Source organism: Mchenga conophoros, linkage group LG22 (genome assembly GCF_057382185.1).
Source record: "Mchenga conophoros isolate Kocher_MC1m ecotype Shallow Benthic linkage group LG22, M_conophoros_male_GT1.1, whole genome shotgun sequence".
NCBI classification, from domain to species: Eukaryota; Metazoa; Chordata; class Actinopteri; order Cichliformes; family Cichlidae; genus Mchenga; species Mchenga conophoros.
In genome coordinates this window covers 10,242,949-10,260,211 of record NC_140546.1, presented here as the reverse complement: position 1 = coordinate 10,260,211, position 17,263 = coordinate 10,242,949, and the positions used below count along the sequence as shown (strand labels likewise).

The 17,263-nt window shown below is 39.1% G+C and overlaps 2 protein-coding genes across 5 annotated transcripts; both read right to left on the bottom strand.

Annotated features, from left to right (window-relative positions):
• Positions 1 to 606: 606 nt before the first annotated feature.
• LOC146548825 (solute carrier family 52, riboflavin transporter, member 2-like) lies at positions 607 to 7,790 on the bottom strand. Of its 2 annotated transcripts, XM_085262846.1 has the most exons (5): positions 7,555 to 7,790; positions 4,111 to 4,981; positions 3,904 to 4,027; positions 1,770 to 2,006; positions 607 to 1,673 (listed from the first exon to the last, which is right to left on the bottom strand). In XM_085262846.1, the coding sequence occupies exons 1-4, from the start codon at positions 7,682 to 7,684 to the stop codon at positions 1,788 to 1,790; spliced, it is 1,344 nt and encodes a 447-aa protein (XP_085118972.1). In that variant the 5' UTR covers positions 7,685 to 7,790; the 3' UTR covers positions 607 to 1,673; positions 1,770 to 1,787. The 2 variants fall into 2 exon arrangements, with proteins under 2 accessions (XP_085118972.1, XP_085118971.1); XM_085262845.1 differs by having other exon boundaries at positions 607 to 2,006.
• Positions 7,791 to 8,672: 882 nt separating this feature from the next.
• On the bottom strand, positions 8,673 to 17,218 carry LOC146548824 (uncharacterized). Of its 3 annotated transcripts, none has more exons than XM_085263112.1 (3): positions 17,151 to 17,218; positions 12,660 to 12,726; positions 8,673 to 11,689 (listed from the first exon to the last, which is right to left on the bottom strand). In XM_085263112.1, exons 1-3 carry the CDS (start codon positions 17,202 to 17,204, stop codon positions 9,132 to 9,134), a joined length of 2,679 nt encoding a protein of 892 aa, XP_085119238.1. In that variant the 5' UTR covers positions 17,205 to 17,218; the 3' UTR covers positions 8,673 to 9,131. The 3 variants fall into 3 exon arrangements, with proteins under 3 accessions (XP_085119238.1, XP_085119241.1, XP_085119239.1); XM_085263115.1 differs by having other exon boundaries at positions 12,660 to 12,798; positions 17,058 to 17,196; XM_085263113.1 differs by having other exon boundaries at positions 17,058 to 17,196.
• Positions 17,219 to 17,263: the final 45 nt, after the last annotated feature.

Sequence of the window (17,263 nt, the reverse complement as noted above, 5' to 3'; positions counted from 1 at the left end):
CAACATTGTATAACTGGACACCTGATTTACTGAATTTGACCAACGTACTTTCTTTATTTGGCAAAGTGAATGTGGATAAAAGCTCAAAGCCATCAGCTGTGTGCCTATAAAATATGGAAATAAATTTCAAGTCACTTTAGTATTCTTACATTGTTAAAATAAATCTTTCATTGCAGTTTTCCAGTGTTCTACTTTACAGTCTGTACTGTCTGTTTTCACTACTGTTCTGCAAGTATCTGCGGACAGGATGGCGGCTTCCACAGGCGAGCGCTGCAAATCTGTAGCAGCCAAAGAGGTTACACACCTTTTTCACACACATTTTTCCCTTGGCAACTGGTGATTGTCTCAAATCCTGTGTGACTGAAGCCTAATGTTAGCTACTGTCTCTACAACTATGCCAGATGTGCAAATTATTTTAGAAATGATGTTTATATATGGCACAAAGACATTTAACATTTTAAAAGTTGACTCATTCATGACATATGAGTGTAGATGACTTATGTTTAAAAAAAAAAACTCTTTCCAGAACAAACTGCAAGCTCAAAAATACAAAACGCAAAAACCAAACTATCCTCAATACTGATATTTTAAAACAACAAAGAGCAGTTTTACCCATGAACAGTTTTATTCATAACATTGTTATACAAGACAACGTAAAAAGAAGAAAAAAACAAAATCCATGAATTACATAAATGCAAAATTCAATCCATTTGAAATTACCAAATAACATTTCATTGGTAATAAAACAAAAAGCCCAGTATTACATCGAAATCCTCAAGGCAGCTTAACAGATGTTCTTCCTGTGTAAACAGAAGAGTTTAATAAAGCTGATGCTGGGTAGCAGCATGGTTAGTAAAATTACATTAACTGCATATCAAAGACGCAAAATCATTACTTTAAGGACTTAGAAATAAAATTCCTTGTTCACTGATTAGTGACTGTCAGGCATGTATCGTTCCCTTAAGATAACATCCCAAATGTCAAGTAAACTTAAATCTAAAGAAAACTTTCCATCCATCCATTTCTTCCACTTATCCAGGGCCAGGTTGCAGAGGCAGCAGCCTAAGCAGAGAAGCCCAGACCTCCCTCTCCCCAGCTGCCGCCTCCATCTTGCCCAGGAGAACACCAAGGTGTTCCCAGTTCAGCCGAGAGATCAAGAACTGAATGGATCTGACTGCAAAAAGTTACTTCGTTATAAATTCTACCATTTTCATGAGGAGCTTAACAGAAAATCATAATCTGTTTTAAAAAAATCTATTCCTGGCATAAAAAGGAGGTAGCAACACATCTGAATATAAAATAAAACATTAATGCTGCCTTTCTACATTGAAAGAATGTAGTTAGTGAATCATTCGGTTCAGCATCAGTACATGAGGACGAACAAGTTAGCTGTTGTGTCTGAGTGCAAATAACCTTTCACGTGATAGCTGAGATGGGAAAAGTCCATCAGCAGCTCCTCTGCTGCGATAAACAACCTGACCTACAAAGGTTCATTATAAAAAGCACAAAGCACTTTAAAGGTTTTACAGCATCATATGCATTTTACATCCCCCATGGCCAATCCTGCAACACAATGCTCCCATTATTTGGGAATGTTTTTACTTCCACAGACTTGAGACCTCTGAATCAGGAGAGGCTGCCTCATGTGAGACATGATCCTCAAGAAGAAGTAGCTGCAAGAAATACACAATACATCTCTCAGGAACCACAAAAACAGAATTCATTTGGCCATTTCCCATGGGGCAGGAACGAGAGGCGTGTGTGCTTACAGAAAAACTGCACTCATCTCACTCCTGCGAACTGCATTCTTGGACACATTCTTGGCCTCTGGTAAACACGTTGTAGATGTTGACCAGAGGAAACATGACGAGAGCTCCGATAAGAGAGCCGGCTTGGATGGAGATGCCGCACCACAGCAGGGCGGCGTGACCCGCCTCGTGAAGCAACGTACCAATCACCACCTTCAGATAGGAAAAGGCACCAGTGAAAAAAATCCAGGAGATGACCTGTAGGGGGCACAAATGGGCAGGTGAAATCAGTGAAGGATATTATTTAAAAACAGAAGAAAATGTGATGAGACTGAAGGAGTGTGGGCCTCTAAAGATCTGTTGTAACTCATGTGGACTCCTGTCTACAATTCTCACTGCTTATGAAGGCATTTGGATTCATTTTCAGAGGTAAAGTTATACCAATGTACTGTTTTGCTTCATAAAGTACACTGACTGAGGAACTGGGTGCGCGTGAGTGTAATTTACACTCCTATAATCACCGATCGGCATATCGCAACCTGCTCCAGGTATCGTTACTGAGCAAGCAACAAGATTTCACTGATTGTGAGGTTTTATGACACTAACACAGCTAGCAGGCTATATTTAAAGCTCACTATAAAGATGGGCTATTATTCTCAGGAAGCCGTCATTAGTAGACTTCTTAATCATGATTATTAAAGGTCAGAAAAGTATTCAGTACAAGTTCAGGGGTAAAATTTAAAACAATTTTTATACAAGATGCATCACAGCAAAAAATGTGATGACTATATATGGGAAAAATGTTTAAATAAATAAAAACATGCAGAAATGTTAAATATGAAGTGAAAAAAAATCTCTTGGGATTTTTGATTCTTAAACACAAAGACAACTGATCATCCAGTACTAAATAATGCAGGTCTGCAACCAAAAAACTGCATAGGATATGTTGACTGTTTCTTATAGATTTTCACTGAAACCGTGAAAAATCTCTTTAAAATTCCATCACGTCAGTTTTTTAGTTTAATTACCGGTACGTGTACAATTTCCCTTTTCAAACTGAAATCTGGTGTCTTATACTTGAGTCAGAAAAACATATCCAATAATGATTTCTTACAGTAATTTAATATTTCTAAGCGTGAGACTCGAGAGAAATACAAATAGAAAATGTGAGGAATTGAGGGGGGTCAGAAGGAGGGGGAGGGTAGGGTGGGTTTGGCGGTGTGAGGAGCTCAGATGATCACATCCCAACAGGTTTATTTTGTTCATAGTGAAAGGTAAGAAATCTCAGAAAAAGTATGCATGGTTCATTTTAATAAAATATTGATTTTTTTTTTCATCGCTGTTGTGCTTTTTTTTAATGTAAACTCCTCATGTTTTGCAAAACTGTACATGATAGAGGGAAGTGGAAATCATTTTTGGATTCAGCAGCATAACAAACATAAAATTTAACAAAAATATCCCATGAAGCTGAATTTTTTTTTTTGCAGACCTGCATAATCAAAGGCTCTATGAAGGCACTCTTTAACCTTAAAATTTCTAGTTCCTAGTTTGCTCTGATTTGGCGCATTGTACATTCACCTAAAAGCGAAAAGATCCTCAGGGAGGAGACACAAATCCCTTTGAGGGTCGAACCAGGAAGGGCTTAATGAGATTCCCTAAAATTACTAGTTTAAATTTGGGAATTCGTTTTCTTTCTTTATATAAAATCAGCTTTATTTTTATTTATCATGCCCATTTAGAAATGTATCCATTGTTGTTATACTATAGATGTTAACTAATTTTATTTAAACATTAAGCTTAAAAATAGTAATTTTGATTCATTTATTTGTTTAAATAAATAAATCAAATTGCTCATGTTTACAGCTCCTAACTGAGAACCACAGGCTACGTAAGGAGCTAAGATGGCCACCACTTCCAGAGGATCATTCCCTTCCCCATCACCCATCCAACATTTGTTGCCTCTATAAACAGCTTTGTTTGCTTGTTATTTCTGGCCTTGGCTTACAGACCAGATTATTTCTGCTGAAATAATAAACACAACATCTACTCTTTGTTCAAAGTTGTTTTTGTGGCTGCGTACGACATTTTCAGGATGTATCTCAGCCTCCTTGACGGGATGTAACACCCCAGCCCAGAAATATATGAACCCACTCACCACTAAAGCCACACCAGCATGGCTTCCTAGGAGCGGCGGGCAGGGGCTGAGGGCCGCTAACGCCATGAGATAAGCAGCAAATACACCACCCACCAAAGCCAAAAATCCCAGAGGTGTAGAGGATCTGGAAAAGACAAGTTTTCATGAGAAGAAGTCCAAATATAACAATGAAATCTCACAAATAAGTCTTTATTTCTATGTTCTCACCTGAGGACAACAAACATGGCCAGAAAACACGCTACAGGATTCGCTATGTTTCCAAGGACCACAGAGAGGTGGAAGGTCATGGTGCCATAGGGCAGGCAGGAGAAGCTCTGCACAGATGGGAGGACTCCATTGGTGAGGGCGTTGGAGATGGCGAGCAGCACAAGCAGGAAGATGTTTCGTGGTGTCCAAAATGTCTGAGCCGGTGGCTGCTCCTCCACCCGCACCTGCACCTGCTCCTCAGACACTGGCGTCCCTCCGTTGTACAGCCGGTGCGTCTCTTCTTCATCCTTTGCTGCTGCACCACTGTCAGACTCCTGCGGTGGCGGTGGCTGTGAACCCTGCGTTGACTCTGACGGTCTTCGCGTCAAAGCCAGGAAACTCAGAGCAGAGATTGAGAGCATCACAAACAAGAACCAGAAGAAATTCTGGGCGGGAAAGTTCTCTTTCAAATACTCCGGTTGCACTGTGCCGTTCACAGTTTTACACTCCAGCTTGCCAACACCTTGTCCCAACGCCACAATACAAGGGAACAAGGCGCTGAAACCCTGACCAATGAAGAAAGTACGGATATACTGAGGTGGGTACCGGAACATGAAAGGCAGAAAGGTCACGTTGGACGTACAGCAAACAATCGATAACACGAAAGTCAAGACCAGGAACGGTACGGATCTCTGCTCTCCTGCCACCATGACAGTGTGGCACCAGAAGACGGCCAGAAAAGCGGACGCCACCACTGCCAGTATCTGGATGCAGTGGATGGCGAGGCGTTCGTTTAAGCGCCCAGGCGCACAGTGGTGTGTGATGGTCACTGCTATTGGTCCCAGGTTCCCAAATGCTATAAGCACTGAGAGGTAAGCAGGCAGGTTCCAGCCTAAAAGAGAAGCAAAACAAACAAGTTAAAGTAATAAGATCTCAATAAGAACACATTTTTACAATTTTGTTTAATAAATGTGTTTTGATTCTTTCGAATTCATATTTGTGTTCTTTTAAAAAAAAATAAGGATACCACATTATTCTGCTGATCTTAAGGTGCTTTTCCAAAACAATTTTGTGCATGTATGTTTCTATTAAACGATGCTAATCTGTTTTTATTGCATCAAGAGTTATTTTGTTATAGAGTGATGCTGCGACCTACTCCCTGAGTAAGTTCAATATTGTGAGTTTGCTGCCCTCATCAGGCAGTAAACTCTTATCCTTTGGATAACCACAAAGACATTAAATGGATATAAGCAAGAAACCTCTGACCAGTGAAAGTGTAAGTAAGCTGGATATGAGCCAGTCTGACAGAATATTAGCCATTTTCAAACATAAACTGCAACACAGGAAATTTTTAGTTTGTGTTTTTTTGTGTGTTTTCTCAGATTGGCCCTAATATGTGTCAAACAGAGGAATGCATTTAGTGAAAATTTTAGTTGTAGATTTGAGTTTTAGATCAAGATGACACTTAGCCTGTAATAAAGTTTAGTTATATCTAACATGCAGCTGTGTAACATTTATTGAAAACCACGGTTATGTTCATACCTCAGTTTTGACTTTGAGTGAATGAATAATTTAAAAAAATAGCTTAAAAACTAAAACAAACATACACCTGGTCTCTTGATCATGACTGGGTCATAACACCCCTACAAATATGTGATGAACCCACTGAAGTTTTCTCATAAATATCATCCCATGATGAAGCACTTAATTCTGACAGTATATCGTTGGGCTGTTATACTGATATTATACATTCACCAATCACTTCAATTGGTACACCATGCAAGTACTGGGTTGGATCCCTTACTGCCCTTAGAATTCATGCATGCTGGAAACATTTCTCAGAGTTTTGGTCCATATTGACATGATAGGATCACACAGATAATGCAGATTTGTCAGCTGCACATCCACGATGAGAATCTCCACCACATCCCAGATGAACTCTATTGCACTGGGATCTGGTGACTGGAGGCCATTAGTGTACAGTGAACTCACTGTCATGTTCAAGTAACCAGTTTGAGATTATTTGAGCACTGTGACATGACACATGACTCATCAGAAGATGGGTAGACTGTGGTCCTAAAGTGATGGACACGGTGAGCAGCAGTACTCAGACTGTGGCATTTAAATGATTCTCAGTTGGTACTAAGAGACCCAAACTTTGCCAAGTAAATATCCCTAACCTTATTACACCAGCAGCCTCATTGATGCAAGGCAGAATGGATCCATGCTTTCATGTTTTTACGCCTAATTGAGACCCTGTCATCTAAATTTTGCAGCAGAAATTGAGACTCATCAGATGAAGAAACATTTTCCAATCTTCTGCTGTCCAGTTTTGGGGGGGGGTTTTAGCCTGTGTGAACTGTAGACTAAGTTTCCTGTTCTTAGACAACAGGACTGTGATCCAATGTTGTTTTGGCTGCTAAGGTTTCAAGTTTGTGCAGCTGCTGAGCTACACAGTGGACAGCTTTTCACTTTTAAATAATTTTCTGGAAACTCCAGAGATGTTCATGGGGAAACTTCCAGTAGATAAGCAGTTTCAATTCAGTGACACCAACAAAGGCACTTAAATCATCTTTTTTCCTTCCATTGTGATTCTCAGTTTGAACTTCAACATCATTTTTGCCATGTTTACATACCTGAATCCAATGAGTTGTTGCTACGTGACTGACAGCTGAACAGGTGTACCTAACAAAGTAACCACTGAGTGTACATAGGTAAATGAGTAAATCTATAGGAAGCATTTGGTTTGCACCAGGCAATGTGGAAAAATAGTAAAGTATGCAAAATTGAAGTAATAAGTAAACAAACATCTAAATATGTACAGCGTGGCTATAGAAAAACAATGGAATAATAAAGGTTACCTTTCAGTCTATCATTATTTTATCATTTACGACAAAGGTATAAAGAAGCAATTTGCTTAAAACATAGTTAAAATGTAAACTGGTATCATCTGTTATAGTTAATTTTCAATTTTGGTGGTGAAAAGTTCCAAAACAAATGAAATTATAGAGACCATGGAGTAAATGTTGGGCTTCAGAAATAATATTGTAAATATATAACACTGAAGCATTTCAGTGTTAATGCAGGAGTTATAACTACATAACATCGGATATAACAGCCTATAAACTATACTGCAGATAATGATGACAGGTTTAGCAGTTTAGTATGTAAAGTCTAAACCTGCACATTAACAACAACTCAGGAACTAAGTAAGAGCGCCATCTCTTAAAAAACTCGAAAACACAACTACATTTGAACGCTACACCTAACCAATTTTGAATGCATAGACTGATAATGTAACAATAAGGTGGAGCTAGCTGTTATTGTCCACCACCGCCTCCAGAGCCTATATAATAAAACCAATGAACTCAAATAATGTGGAAACACTGTGATACACGCTATGGATTAGTAGGGGAAAGGTCAAAGCGGGGAAGCGTGGGGTTGTTGGAGCTTCCTACAACCTACCTTCGGGCAGCACGCCGACAATCACCGGGAGCTCGACCCACAGACTGTTGACAGAAATCCAGGAACCCATGGCGAACAGAGCCATGAGCCCGTGGCTCACCGCGGCACTGCTCCACCACCCACCGGACATGGTCGCGCTTAGTCCGGCTAATTCAACAGAGAAACGCTAATAAAACGCTTGCCTCAGCTTGTGTCCAGCGTGTTCCTCCATACCTCCCTATCAGTGACTCGAAACAGAGGACGCTTACGCAAAGTTCCGCCCCTTCGGCTGCCTTCGAAACTATTCGGAACTTTAATAATCGGTTTCAATTTTTTTATTTCGGCTTTTATGTGCTTCAATTTTGCATTTTTTCTACTTAAGCAAAGCACACATTCCACACTAGGTTCGCTGCAAAGTTGTATCGTGAATTGTAAAGGTGGTTTATGACCTCCAAGTCATTTTTAATTACCGCTCTCTGGTATGCTGCCATTTCCTACAGCACCGCGGGTTTTCCCTATTCTTACAGTGGTTCTCTGACACATACAAGCTCCAAATTTTTTAAAGCAGCGTATAATATAACACGTTTGGACATTAACTCTGTTGGAGCGTTTTCATACTCGATAAGGAATTCTAGACATTCCGACAACCGTGAAGGCACCATCTGCCTTGGAGTTCTCTCGTTTGCGATCCAGCGGGCAACTCACAGACGGCTCATTGTAAACAACTGTTACCTTTAAAATAATTAAAGGGGGGGGGGGGTTGCTTGTTTTTTTGTTTTTGTGGGAAGTTAACACTGATTGTTGCTTAAATTGCGACACTATCGCCCTCTACTTTAACAGCTAATTAGATTCATTTCAGCCAAACAATGGGCTTTGCTGCTCTTCTCTAGCATTTTAATAATTAAAAAAAAAAAGAGAGAAGATCCCAATACTATGACTTTCGATACAGCAATCCCACTGCCACCCTATTTTGGTTTTTTACCTTTGTGTGGTGTTTATTTAGCTTTAAATAATTTAGATTTATTTAACCCTTTATGTTGTTTTGTGTTCTGAGTTTAAGGTTAAAACAATAAACACAATGATTTTCTTTATAGTGAATTCAGAAAATGGATCCAGCAGACCCAAACAATACACAAGGGTTAAAGGACAAGGGGGCGCAAGAGTTTATGATCATGAACTCGTTGACATGATTAACTCAGCTCAACTTGACACGACTAACTGTCGCTGATTAACTCACTCACACTGAGGCTTGTGATACAAACACAAATGCCCTTCAGATCTGACAAACACGAGGTCACCAACAACAACATCCAGACATTTTGTCGTTTGGTTGATAAATTAAGTAAAATAATTTGACAGTGGTCAATTTCACATCTTTTATGTAAGGATTAGTTACAAACTCATCGACATTATCGCAAAAAAAAAAAAAAAAACTTATAAAAATATCCAGTCTTTCCAACTAATGGCATGTACAAAATAATACATTATGTGATAAGTGTGTTTTTGCTTAGTCCGAAGCCATGCAGTCACATGAGGAAGTCACATGATAAGATTTCATCCTCTTGACCTCTTCTCTAGATATCATACAGTTAAAGCACTCATGTGCCGCTGCTGCTTTGACTCGGACCGGTCGCAGCTTCCGTCGTGTCCTGGAGCACCGGCTTCTTTTTGGTCCTTCTAGGCGCCAAAACGATAGAGTAGCCAGGCTTTACGCGCGGAAGTGCAAGCTTCAGCTTCAGTGCCATTTGTGTGCTGTTGTGGAAAACCATATCCAGGTGAGAGTTTGTGTTGTTCAGAATCATTTTCTGATACACGATCTCGCAGCGCAGCCCCTCCCGTTTCTCAGCTCGGGATTTTCCATCGAAACGCAGCATCATTTTATCGACATCCTGCTGAGTTTTGCATGGCCCCCCGTTTCTATTCACTTGAGCTATTATGTAATCCCTGTCCATGTTCTCCTCTATCTCCTCGTACACCTTTATTGCCTTTTCTATTTTGCTGGCATAACCTTTTCTCATCTGTGGACTGCGGGTTTCTTTTGAGGTCCTCCTTCTAACTTCCAAAATGGAAAAGTCAGAGTCGTCAGAGCTCTCATCAGATGAAGCAGATTGGTATTTGTCTTCTTGGGAGCTGCCTGATGACAAGTTCTCATCTACAGAGTACTTTGTTGACTTCTCAGGCCTTTTCCTCTTGTAGGGGTATGTGTGGCCAAAGGGGTACTCCGCCATCAAAACAGAGAATGTGCAACTGACCAACTGCAAGCTCAAATTGGTGGAAGGAATTTGGGAAAATTTTCCTCCTGGCAGAAAATCCTTGAGGTGTTCTTCAGTGACTGAAGCAATCACCTTTATCGTCCTCTTCAAGCAAGCTCTGATCAGATCTCGATTCGTGTGCCACTGCCCACAGTAGTGAAACACTCCGTCAAAGGTTTTCTCTTGCAGTGGGTACTGCAGAAAGACATCCGTAGCCTCCTCTGGTTCCAGCAGAGTTGAAGGATCTTTGGACCAATCGAGAAATTTTTGGTAGAGATAGAGTAAGTACTGGCTGTAGAGAGCGTACTCTCCTCCACTCTTCAGAAGCTGCCAGTAAGGACCGAGGATTTTGCAGTACACAATTGCCAGAACACATACGAGGCTCTGAATCACAGTGTCGTTCGCATCTGCGGCAACACTCTCCAGAATAATGTTCGGGCATTTATCATTGTTCAGCGACAGCAAATCTGAGAAGAAGAGAGCGATCTCTTTGTGGTGGTGGATAAGACCCGCAGCAGCTTCAAAGTAGGTGTTGAATCTGTTTGAGTGATTTACCGCCAGTCTGGAGGGATTATTCTTTTCCTCACAGAAAGCCACCCAGTACTTCCTGTAGTTTTTCTTCTCGGGGGTGCGAGGGCTCAGGATATCACAAGCCATGTGAATATACCGTGAGGTGGCGCTTTCTGGAAAATTGACAAAGTTCTTGAATTTAGGGAGCTTATCACGGCCTAGTTTCTCTCCCGCTGACTCAATGATCTCCTTTTCAAAGTCAAATATGTGCTGTTCCACTACATCGTGAACATCAACGAGGAAATTGGCATTGTAGTTTAGAAACATGACAGGAGAGACAAGGGAAATGTGTTCATGCATTGCCTCGAGCTTCTTCTCAAACACTGCCATAGCTGGATTGTCTTTGAATGTCAGAGCGTACTGATTTTTAAGGAGATCCAGGGAAACCTGCTTGCACACTTCTGTTTTCCCACTGTACACACTGGACAGTTTATGGACAGTCAGCATTGCGATGTCAAGAACAGTCATAGACTCTGCTGTGTTACCCGAGGTTTCGTCTCCACTGTTGGAAACATCCATATCCTCATAATTTCTATGTACAGCAGCATGATCGTTTTGTCCTCGTATTTCATCTCTGTCCATCTCAGGCTCCTCACTTTCCATGATTTCAAAAATCTCGTCTTCCTCTTTGATTATAACTTTTTCATAATATATGCTCTCATCTCTTCTCATGCGTTTCTTTACAATAAGCTTTGGCTCTTTTATCTGAACCAGTTCAAACGGACTTTGAAGCATATTTTCAACCAATGCATTCCTCCTGTTACTTCTTGTTTCTGAATTGCAGCAAAACGCCTTTAACTTTTTTATTTTGGCTTTGAGGACTTGATATGCCCTTTGAACATTGCCATTCTTACAGTACTGTGAGTTGAAGTTTCTAAGCCAACTTACTAGAACAATTGGGGAAATTTTCTCCCTGCTCACAAAGTTGCTTAGTTCAAGAATCAAGCCGTTTGTGACTTCGATCGACTTTGCCCGATCTGAAAAATCTCTCATTTCCAAAAGATCTTGCCGCTCGACTCCAATGCTATCACATATTGGTCCAACAAAATTAAAATTGACATCTGATTCCAGGAAGACCAGCCTTGCATCATATCCAAGACTCAGTGTTGTGGCAATGCCTCTTCCAATCAAACGGCGAAAATCTGCTGACTGATGTGCGGGGAAGATCCTCTTGAGCCAATCCACAATGGCGATCCACGGAAAATTATTGTCCTCTCTCAAAAGTCCTACTTGGATCATAAATCTGTTCTTGCAGGGGCCCTTTTCAAGCTCTAATTCTTCTCCTGATTGAGGACCAATGAAGTCCGCAACGAGCTTCCAGTAGTATTCATCTCCTGAAAAATAGAAATCAAAGTAATCAGAAATGTAAACCTTTACAAAGAGGTAAGGCTTTTTAAATGAACTGGTATTAGGTAGGGCTGCACGATTTTGCATAAAATGAGAATCACGATTTTTTGGCTTAGAATTGAGATCACGATTCTCTCACGATTTTCTTTTCCAGTATAAATATTTATTGCACTTATTAACTGCACATCAACTTCGTAACAGTTGAGACTGAACATAAAAACAATAAATAAACATAAAAACAACAAATGTCTCACGTTTTGTTGTTGCCGCAAAATGTTGTACTGCTTGAAATTCCGTCTCCACCGTTGCTCGACACTGCGTGTATAGAGCAGGTAGTGCAACAATAGAAAAATAGTTGCGGGACGGCACTGTGTAGCGTTTGTCTAGGGTGTTGATCATTTTCCTAAATCCCTCATTTTGCACAGTGTTGATGGGAGCCATATCTTTGGTCAGGTGATAAGTGATAGCCTCTGTAATTTCTTTGTGCCTGCGGGAGTTCGACGGGGGAAGCGCTGTATAAGGTTCCCGTTATTGATGTTTGGGTGGTTGACCGGGACGGATTTTCTCCTGTCACTTTCTCGTCATCCCTGACGTGCTCGCCGTTGTTTTTTTTCCCTGCTAATTTTAGCATCACACGGCACAGCTTCTGTATCACGTGGTATAAGGCTCCGCCCTTGTCATTTGTTGAGCAGGAAGAGTGAGCGCTTGTTTTCATACAGATTACGTCCCGGATCAAAATGAGGTACAATCGTCGTCGTCATCTTTTTTTTTTTTTTTTAATCGTTGTCATTTGGAAATGAGATCGCACATAAGTATGAATCAAGATCGCGATTTTCTAACGATTAATCGTGCAGCCCTAGTATTAGGCACAGTCACTATGTGAAGGTTTATCAGCAAAAGTGACTTAAATACAAGCTTTACTAAGTAGCTGTTTACTTGCAATGCATTCAGACTTACTTAGATTGGCTTCAGTCACAGCTGCTTTCCCACAAAGAGAAAAATCTTGACCATCCTCCATTGTATGCTGTTTTAAAAGAGACAGAGATGAAATTCTTCAGTCCTCAGTCTACAGAAGACGACGCTTTCAAGACAAAAACTGGATGGATAATGCATGACAAATCAGCATGATTAAGATCTGACAGACCAAACAAAATAACAGTGGACGAGAACGTTTCCCTGCTTTTACAATGACAAATTTGTCCTAAATTTGTATGAAGATGAATGACTGAAACTAAACAGTTAAAACTGTAGCTGATATTTCAAAATGTTATGATCTTAATAATAGAGCTGGGCGATAGAACGATAACGATATGTATCGCGATATAACTTTTACTCGATAGAGAAATTAAGCTATCGCGATAGACCTCGCCGCTCTTGTTCTCTTAAAAAAAAAAAAAAAAAAAAGTCAGCCGATCCAAATTCAGTAGCGCAGAGCCGAACCAATCACAGCCGCAGCGTCACGTCACGTGACTTGTTACATACAGCACAAGTGCCAAGCCGCACGTGTGTTTGTTTGGGAAGCAGCCAGCGGGTAATGGAGCCAGCGCGTAATAGAGGAAATGAGTGTGCCGACTAGAAAAATCAACCGAGCGTGACCGAAGAGAAAACAGATGATGGTTCCAACGCCGGAGAGATTGTCGAACGGAAGAGCCAAAGAAGGTCCGTAGTGTGAAGGTATTTCGGCTATTTCAAGTCTGACAAAAAACAGAGTAGCGTGCACTGTAAATTGTGCCGAAAGCAAGTCTGGAAATACAATAAACTGGTGCATGCGTCACACTGTGCGCCACGTTATTGTTTCAGTGAAATGAATTTCTACAATACTGTTAATTCTACTCTCTGCGTGTTTAAATGCTTACATATACACACAGTTACTGTCCGTCCACACATACGACTCGGTTCTGCTTCTATGCCCCAGCTTTTACTTTTTCCCACCGAGGCTTCTAGACTTCTGATTGGCCAACATTTCTGCACGGTTAGGAATCTAGCGCCACCTGCTGCTTTGGCATGTTCATAGCAGCGTTTTCCTTCATTTCTGCCTTTATGTGTGGACGGGATTATTTTTTTAAAACGAAAACGGAAAATCTGTTTTCAAAAATACCCGTGTACGTGTGGACGTAGCCTCAGTCTCTGACTGGAAGCGCTAATTCGTCATTCGGCTTTTGTCAGACTAAAGTAACTGTTAAAACTGTTTGAAAAGCTCAGCTATACAACAAGGAGAGATTGAGAATTTCCTTTTAGTTCTCAGTTTATTTGATATTGACAAAAGTTAGTCAGTTTTGTCTGTTCTTCTGTAAAACAAACTAAGATTTATTTTTAGAATTAATACTTTATTTCTAAGTGGAATTGACAATTTAGTCTGTTTTGTTTGTTCTATTTTGAAACTTAAACGCTTTAGCGGCTGCCTTTTGTGTAGTTTGCAATATTTGCCTTTATTTATCTGAAAAAGTCTCATGTTCCTTAAGTACATCTACCCTGTTGAACTTATTATGGGAAATAAATATTTAAAAACAAGCTGCTGATTATTTCACATTTTACTTGTGAGCAACGGCACATTTAAATCTTACAAATATAGTTATTTGGCTTATATCGTGATAGATATCGTTATCGCCTGAAATGAAAAAAACATATCGTGATATGAAAAAATCTCATATCGCCCAGCTCTACTTAATAATAATTATTTACGTTTTTCTTGCACATTTTTTATCTTCCCCTACTAAAACCCATAAAGAGTAATAGTTCTAATACATCACAGTGAGAAAAAGTGCATCATGGCACAAACAACAAGTAACAACCATTTCCTTATCGCATCATGTCGTTTTATTTTATGTTTTGTATTTTCATAAAATGTCTTGGATCCAGGCCATGTCAAATTTCTCTGAAAAAAATCACATTAGTGTTAAAAATTTCAGGTCCCTACTGTCATTAGTTTTCATCTTTTCAGAGGGAATTTGAAATTTCACTATCTGGAAAACTACTTGAGCACGGCCCTTCGAATATTTAGGGTACTATGGCTCAACACCACTACCATCATCCATTAAAATGCTTTTTTCAGAAAACTATTATTTCAGAATGGACCTGAAATTTGACATAACTCTAATAAAGATGAAAATATTTGGCCTGAGTTTTTTCAGACAAATGTGAGACTTTGCTTTAAGCATCTGCAAAGAAACAACACTGACACTCTGTATTCCCTAAAAAAGAAAACAAGTTGTTTATATTTTATTCTCATTATAATAAAATTTTATGTTACTAAATTGAATCTTTTCAGTTAATCAATCAGACTGATTACTAACAATTTGACTTTCAAACAAAACACATTAAATTCTTTGTTTTTACAAAATTACATTTTCACACAGAGAAACAGTTTACTTTTCACTTGTAAGAACTGCATATATCAGCAACTACATTTCTAATATGTCTGTATTTTATCAAGCATATGCCCAGTTCATTTGTTCATCTGTGATTCAACCCCCCCCCCCCCCCCCCCCCCCCCAATCTCTTTGTGTGTTGTCTCAACCAGACTTTCCTGTAATTTTTAAAGTGGTTTTCAACACTACCAGGCTTTCTGAAGCTCTTTCAAAGTGTTTCTTTGGACACTGGGAGCATTTTCATCCATTTCTGTACCACCTTCAGAGTATTTTTGTTTTCAAGCCATTTAGCTTAATTATTGAATTATTTGAGTATAAAAACAAATCTAAGTGAAGCGATGACAGCATGTTTATACATATCAGACTACTTATTAGCAGCCTGTCACAAAACATTATGTGTTGTCATTTAGTTTTAGTTTGTTTGAGCTTATGAAAAATGACAATGATAGCACAGTCTGACAGACATATAATAGTATTTTTGGATGAACAAGGTGATTCCAAAAGAGCTGTTGTCCAAACATATATGCTGAGATATAGTACATCTCAGCATGGTGTGCGTTGTGTCTTTAATAAATCTGAGGAAGCTGGATCTTGTCAAAACTGATAGAATGCACACAGATTTTTACCACAATGCGATACAATTTGGAAAGCATCTGATTGGCTACAACTTCATTTTTCAGCATGACAATGATCCCTGTCAATGTAGTAAAAGCACACCTGGATAGAAAAGCACACAACTGAACACTATCAGTCACAGGCTGACCTCAACATCACTGAAGCAGTGTGGGATGATATTGGCAGAGAACGGAACAAAGAGCAAGCAACTTCCAAAGAAAACCTTTGAATGCCCTTCAAGAAGCCTGGAGAAGATTTCTTAAAGAAATGACAATAAAGCATGTCTAAAACAATCAAGGCTGCATTGAAGAATATAGATGGTCCTATCAAACATTGACTTTCAAACTTGTTAGAATTGTAGAAACTCAGTTTTTACCTTGTATATTACATTTCCACATATGTTTACATATGTTACAGTGATTTGTTGTACCCATTACCCATTTTTCTAAATATAGCTGGTACTAGTAAAAAATGTAATGTTACAAAACTGTGTGACATATATTCTAACTAGTTAAAATTCCAAAACGACATATTCATAGTTTAATTTTTACTTCTCAAATAACATTTAATGATCTACAGTAAACACTGTTTTCAGGAGCAACTTAAGTGATCATCATAATTATTTTTAACTGATTAAAACTGAATTAAAGAGAACTACAACTAGTCTAAAGTAGGTAACAAACATGTAAATTATAAAATAAAAATATTAAATATAAATGCCTGCAATGGTGTTTGAATACATGTCAGTTATAAGTTTTTGACTAGCTATTAAAGTTATGCAAAGACAAAGTTATTAATAACATTTTGAAAAAATAAAAAAGATCTCTGGGTATCTAATTATAGATGTTACTTATCAAAGTGAATTTCTAAAAAGTTGGTCTGTAATTATAACTAGTCAAAATATAGATGAATAAATAAAATTACCATATCTATGGCTGTTAAATACTACAGGGGTGCATGTCATAGCAGATCAAAAGTACAAAACAACAACTAAACATTCTGCAGAAATAATATATTTAAGTGCACTTGTATGACGAACATGTATATCACATACTAATTTATCTTGTGAGAGGGGCTAAGCTATGTAAAGAATCCTTATTGGATACTATGTGTGTTTTATTATCAGTAAACATGCATAATTAATCCCTAACATGTATAAATACATCGAAATATGTGACTATTCCTGTGATTTAATGGCGTTATAAGCAGGTTTTTCGGAAAAAAAGGATTGTAGCTACATCTCTAAGTGAATGCTAATGCTGGACTAAATCTACATGCTAATGCTAGCCTTCTGAGCAACATGCTACTATTAGCACCTACTTTACTAGCACAAAACTAAGCATGCAAAAGTGCAATAATCCGTGATTAATACCTGAGCAGAAAGATGTGCTGGGTTCTGTAGCGTTCCCAAATAATTTGAACTGTATGCGCTGTAAATCTATGATTTAGTAGTACAAGTTCTTACCCAGAAACAAAAATACCAGGCGCCTGGGACACGCTCCCTCTCAGAATACACCATGAAGGGGTGGAGACCGTGCGCTGCAACGATTGGCTGGTTTTACAGAAGGCGGGCATTTG

Excerpts from the sequence above, each read along its gene's own strand:
- LOC146548825 (XM_085262845.1), bottom strand. The coding sequence starts at position 7,684 with ATGTCCGGTGGGTGGTGGAGCAGTGCCGCGGTGAGCCACGGGCTCATG. Across the intron at positions 4,982-7,554 it reads TGTCGGCGTGCTGCCCGAAG|GCTGGAACCTGCCTGCTTAC; the intron begins GTAGGTTGTAGG and ends CTTCTCTTTTAG. Across the intron at positions 2,007-3,903 it reads ATGCTGGTGTGGCTTTAGTG|GTCATCTCCTGGATTTTTTT; the intron begins GTGAGTGGGTTC and ends TGCCCCCTACAG.
- LOC146548824 (XM_085263112.1), bottom strand. The coding sequence starts at position 17,204 with ATGGTGTATTCTGAGAGGGAGCGTGTCCCAGGCGCCTGGTATTTTTGT. Across the intron at positions 12,727-17,150 it reads CCTGGTATTTTTGTTTCTGG|CATACAATGGAGGATGGTCA; the intron begins GTAAGAACTTGT and ends CTTTTAAAACAG. Across the intron at positions 11,690-12,659 it reads TGTGACTGAAGCCAATCTAA|GAGATGAATACTACTGGAAG; the intron begins GTAAGTCTGAAT and ends TCTATTTTTCAG.